The sequence below is a fragment of the Esox lucius genome, chromosome 19, assembly GCF_011004845.1.
Source record: "Esox lucius isolate fEsoLuc1 chromosome 19, fEsoLuc1.pri, whole genome shotgun sequence".
Lineage (NCBI taxonomy): Eukaryota > Metazoa > Chordata > Actinopteri > Esociformes > Esocidae > Esox > Esox lucius.
The window spans coordinates 34,476,969-34,482,875 of record NC_047587.1 but is presented as its reverse complement, the minus strand read 5'-3'; the positions used below and the strand labels follow the sequence as shown (position 1 = coordinate 34,482,875).

Below are 5,907 nucleotides of genomic sequence, written 5' to 3'. Positions count from 1 at the left end.
AAACAGAACACCAATCAGCCAGTTTCAAAAAGGCCTCAGTTAAGCCATTTTGAGAACTTTGCAAGCATGGAGGCAGGGAGAGCTAGAGGCAGAGGAAGACAGAGAGAGAGAGGAGGACGTGGTCGATGAGGCCACGCAAGGACCATTATTTCGGATGACATAAGAGCAACTTTGGTGGACCATGTCATGAACCATGGCCTGATTATGAGGTAAGCTGGGCAGAGTCCATCCTAATCTAAGCCGTTTCACAGTTTCATCCATAATAAGGACATTCCGACTGGAAAACAGGTGTGTCTTCAACTCTCTACTCTACGCAGAATGTATCTAGAGTATTTACAGTTTTTTTCAATTGCTTACACACAAAATTAAAAATTTGGCTCATTGTGTCAAAACTCAACACACAAGATTTCTTGACACAGCACTTGGAGATCAACATCTAACTGCCAATGCAAAATAACATTCTGCAATCAAAACGTAACACTCTAACTTGAAAAGGCCCTCTTCGGATCGATAGGAAACACACATGCACATGCAATATAAACAGTCAAAGCAAACACAACACACAGGTCAACTGTACTCAAGACACTGCCTACATTTGTAGTCTGTAAACCGTGTTTATTTCCACAACCAAAACTCAGTGTACAGGTGCAGAACTACTATAAGTATTGAATATCTGGTGTAGGTGTTTCTATTGCAGGTCCATGTCAGGGATCTCGTCGTCGATTGGGGTCGGGCCACAGCACCTTGTCCACATCACAGGCAATGTCTTCCCTTGCCAGGCAAAGGGGAAAATATCTCTGTGTGTGGCGTATCCACCCATGGATCGACCCCACCTCGATGTCCCCACATGCCTCCTCCATCGCTCGCAGGAGCGGCACGCGTACATGTGGTAGGCGGTCATAGACCTTCCACTGCCATGCCGAAAAGAATTCCTCGATCGGATTTAGGAACGGGGAATAAGGGGGCAGGTGCAACACCATGAAATGGTCGTGGTTGGCAAACCAGTCCCGGACCAGAGCAGCCCGGTGGAAACTGACATTATCCCAGATGACAACAAACATGGGCTGCCCTGGTCTGTCCTGTGTGACCACAGCATGTAGTGCATCGAGAAATGCCAGTAGGTGTGCAGTGTTGTAGGGTCCTAGGGTGGCATGGTGATGGAGGAGCCCTTGACCACCAATGGCGGCACACATGGTGATGTTGCCCCCGCGCTGCCCGGGGATGTTCACGATGGCCCTTCCGGCCCCGACGTCTGGTTTTTGCCAGATTGAACCCAGCTTCATCTATGTAGATGTACTCATGTTGCTGCGCTGCCGCATCGAAGGCCAGGACAGTCTAACAGAACATGCATATACCAAAATGTCACTATTGTGTTCCTGAATACAGCGATACTGCCTCTACAATGTCGCACAATGACTGTGGATTGGGTTGGACACATTCGGATATCACCAAAATGTTGGCAGTGTCCCTCCAACTGCAAAAAATCTTGTCTTAAAAATCTTGTTCTATTGGCCAAAAAGTCAAATTTATCTTGTTTTCAGGTAAAAAAATCTAGACGGTTAGCTTATTTTACATAAAAACAAGATAAATGTGACCTTTTTGCCAATGGAACAAGATTTTTAAGTTTTTTTTTTTTTGCAGTAAGGGGGCGACTGCAAGGTATATATCCATGTAAACACACAACTGCCATTGTAGTGGTACTGTGGCACTCACCTGCACATAGTCATAGCGAAGGTTCTTGACTGCAACACTGTTCCTCTCAAATGGAACCTTGTAAAGTTGTTTCATGCTGACGTGGTGTTCCCGCAGGACCCGGGCGAGTGTCGTCGTACTGACACTGTGCACATTGTGGAAAATTGCCTGGTCTTCGAGGATGCGCTCACGCAATTGGCGCAGGGTGATGGCGTTGTTTGCCACCACAAGGTTGACAACGGCCAGTTCCTGGGCATGGGTGAACACTCGTTGCCTTCCTCCCACGGCAGGTCGCCTGGCAGTTCTGCAAACAATTCATGATTAGTGTCGATGGTTAGGTTCTGTTCCCCATCCCGTACTGTCATACTGTACGTGGTGAAATACTGTATAACCAGATTCAGCCAGAACGCTGATGCACAGCAAATTTGAAAGCGCAAATTTAACACTCTCAGAGTTACAGTCAAATTAACACTCCCCCAGGGTTTATATGTAAACCACTGTAAAAGTGTTAAATTACTGTAACACTGGAAAATCTACAATAACACTAGACAATTTGCTGTGTGGGTACTTAGAGGTCTGCACGGGCTTTAAACTGAAGCCCTAACCCGGCCCGTACCCGCGATCATTTAACCCGAACCGACCCGACCCGACAGTTACATTTACATGTTAAGCCCGAACCCGACCCGAACCCGAGGTCAAAAAAACAAAAAAAAAACATGTTTGCAATATGTATTTAATGATTGCTTAAAACGATAAACAAATATCGTTACATAGGCGCAGCGGCCCCATCAGCACAGCAGTAAGAGAAAAAAAACTTAACTTACCAATTGCATAACTTTGCTGTGGTCGACCAGTTGTAACAGTCACACTGCTGCTGTCTGTGTTGTTGTGACTGAAATAGCGCGCGAGATCGGTAGCACATGCGCAAAACGGTTTTGTGATATTATAATGATAAAATAAATAAATATATATATTATTTTTTTATTATTTTTTTTTTGAGAGAGAGAGAGAGAGGGAGAGAGGAGCGCCTGTGTGTCTGTGTAACATATGCACATTGATTGCACATCTGCGCACGCATGTACTTTCTCTCTCTCGCGTGCCGGTCACCACAACACACACAGCAAGCAGGCAAAGCACAGTAGCACACGGCACGCAAACTATATATAGACTTTTTAGTTTTTAGGCTGTTCATTAAACATTAACCCGAAACCGACCCGAAACCCGCACATTTTTCGGGTCCCATCGGGCTCGGGTCGGGTAGCAGACCTCAATGTGCAGTCCTTTGGCGTTAATTCAGGACATACCTGTTTTCTTGTCGGTATGTCCGAATGATGCTGGCTACTGTGAAGCGGCTGAGGTTGGGCCGGACCCTCTGCCCGGCCTCCCTCATAGTCAGGCCATGGTTGATGACATGGTCCACCACAGTGGCCCTGATGTCGTCAGTGATAGTTATGCGTCTGCCTGGTTCCCGTTCAGGTTGGTGCCATTCTCCTCTCCCTCTTCCCCCATCTTGTTCTCCTCTCCCTCTTCCTCCATCTCTTCCTCGTTCTCCTCTCCCTCTTCCCCCATCTCGTTCTCCTCTCCCTCTTCCCCCATCTCGTTCTCCTCTCCCTCTTCCTCCATCTCTTCCTCATTCTCCTCTCCCTCTTCCCCCATTTCGTTCTCCTCTCCCTCTTCCTCCATCTCTTCCTCGTTCTCCTCTCCCTCTTCCCCCATCTCGTTCTCCTCTCCCTCTTCCCCCATCTCGTTCTCCTCTCCCTCTTCCTCCATCTCTTCCTCGTTCTCCTCTCCCTCTTCCTCCATCTCGTTCTCCTCTCCCTCTTTCTCCTCTCCCTCTTCCTCCATCTCATCCTCCTCTCCCTCTTCCTCGTTCTCCTCTCCCTCTTCCCCCATCTCGTTCTCCTCTCCCTCTTCCTCGTTCTCCTCTCCCTCTTCCCCCATCTCGTTCTCCTCTCCCTCTTCCTCCATCTCTTCCTCGTTCTCCTCTCCCTCTTCCCCCATCTCTTCCTCGTCTTCTCCTTCCCCTTGGTCCTTCGGCCTCCATATTCGCAATTGTATCACGACAGGTGCACATACCTGAGTTCTATTTATAGTGCTACAGCTGTGACTGATTGGTGTTCAATTACCGGTTAAGTGTTTTACTGTGTGTGCGGGGGTGTTGCTATTGTCGCATGTGTTTTTATTATTGAATGGATGTGCTGTATGCAAAGTGTTTCCTCATTTTCCAACGTGTGTAACATACAACACTCTGTGTGTAGTGTTTTGCACCGTGTGTTGCACAATTGTTTGCAGTGCAATGCCTACAATGTGTTTATTCATTTGGTGCCTGTGTGTAAGACATGCATGCAAATGATACGGTTTTGACGCTTGGATCTGGGCATTCACTTTTTGTGTTTTAGCAATTGGGAAAAACTGTAAAGTACTGTAACATATCACGTTACTGTATCACATGTATTGTATTCCTGGGTGGCTAATGCTCCTTTTCCAACAAAAGTGGTAGTTTTGTGAAACATACCGTGATAACGTGTTAAGATGTTTCAGTACTGTGTATGGTAAATACAGTAAAGTTCCGCATACACAGTACTGTTAAAAAGAAGCAAACGAGGACAATTTGTGGTTGCATTTTTCTACAGAATGGCTAGAAGACCTACTGGGGGTGGACACCAACACCGGTTCACCCAACAGCAGGAACTTGCCATAGTGAACCTAGTCAGAGCAAACAATGCAATCCGTCTCCACCAGCTACAGCAACAAATACTTGCAGATAGGCAAGTATTCAACAACATAAATCGAGTAAGCATTACAACTATCAGACGCATCTTGGTAAAGCACAACATGACCATGAAGCAATTGTACAGAGTCCCATTTAAAAGGAACAGTGTCAGGGTCAAAGAACTTCGACATGAATATGTACATGTAAGTGTTTCAGTCCTTTACATTTACAATAAAGAATGGGTGCAGTCCAGTAACAGATGAATATGTACCACTGGATTAGTACCACATAGATACATTCAGAAAGCTACACAGGTACCTGTGTGGTGGGGTGGTTCGGTTCTGTATGTGTAGTAGTGTAGGTGTGTGCTTTGAGTAAAGCCATCCACAATATGTATTTTTTGTTACAGAGAATCTTGGACATGGATGGAGCTGCCCAGCCACATGAATGTGTTTACATTGACGAGGCTCGATTCAACCTTAGCAAAAACAGACGACGGGACGTAATATAATTGGCCAAAGGGCAATTGTTCATGTCCCGGGGCAGCGCAGGGGAAATATCACATTGTGTGCTGCCATAAGTCTTCGAGGTCTACTGCACCATCATGCCAAACTAGGTCCCTAGCGCAACACATAATCAAATTTCTAGATGCACTTCATGATGCAGTTGTACAGGATGGACCAAAGCAGCCCAGGTTTGTTGTTGTCTGGGATAATGTTTATTTCCATCAGGCTGCTCTGGGCCAGAACTGGTTCACCAACCATGATCAATTTGAAGTTGTGTACTTGCCCCCTTACTCGCCATTTCTAAATCCTATAGAGGATTTATTTTTTCGCTTGGAGATGGCACGTATATGACCGCCAACCACATGCCCATATGCCATGGTCCTTAAAGTTTGGAAACAATGAGCCAAGTTTTGCAAAACGTGTTCAAGCAACGGGCAAAAACTGTAATAAGTGGAAAATTCAAGGATCTCTTGATACTAAGCCATGGTCAGGTAGGCCAATAAAGATGTCAGCCAAAACAGCTAGAAACAAGAAAAACCCACAGCTAACCTCAGGAAAAATACAGGTTGCTTTAGAAAATGATGATATGTTGTTTCAAGGAGCACAATACGACGATACTTGAACAAAAATGTTGCCAGAAAGAAGACTTTACTGCGCCAATGCCACAAAATTGCCCAATTACAATATGCTCGACAACACCTTGACACACCTCACAGCTTCTGGCACACTGTAATTTGGAGTGACAAGGCCAAAATAGAGCTTTATGGTCACAGACATAAGCACTATATTTGGAGAGGGGTCAACAAGGCCTATAGTGAAAAGAATACCATCACCACTATGAAGCATGGTGGTGGCTCACTGATGTTTTGGAGGTGTTGAGCTCTAAAGGAATCTTGTGAAAATTTATGGCAAGATGAATGCAGCATGTTATCAAAAAATACTGGCATACAATTTGCATTCAACTGCACGAAAGCTGTGCATGGGATGCTTTTGGAC

General features: G+C 45.7%; 1 protein-coding gene across 1 annotated transcript; it reads right to left on the bottom strand.

Moving 5' to 3' along the window:
* Positions 1-301: 301 nt before the first annotated feature.
* On the bottom strand, positions 302-3,194 carry LOC114829605. The gene is made up of 3 exons (XM_034288541.1): positions 2,997-3,194; positions 1,714-1,996; positions 302-1,335 (listed from the first exon to the last, which is right to left on the bottom strand). Exons 1-3 carry the CDS (start codon positions 3,080-3,082, stop codon positions 1,039-1,041), a joined length of 666 nt encoding a protein of 221 aa, XP_034144432.1. The 5' UTR covers positions 3,083-3,194; the 3' UTR covers positions 302-1,038.
* Between the last annotated feature and the right edge of the window lie 2,713 nt (positions 3,195-5,907).

Bases quoted from the DNA above. Each gene is read 5' to 3' on its own strand.
- LOC114829605 (XM_034288541.1), bottom strand. From the start codon at position 3,082: ATGAGGGAGGCCGGGCAGAGGGTCCGGCCCAACCTCAGCCGCTTCACA. The intron at 1,997-2,996 runs GTATGTCCTGAA...AATTGTTTGCAG, and splicing joins ACATACCGACAAGAAAACAG to AACTGCCAGGCGACCTGCCG. The intron at 1,336-1,713 runs GTGAGTGCCACA...ATGTTCTGTTAG, and splicing joins TTCGCTATGACTATGTGCAG to ACTGTCCTGGCCTTCGATGC.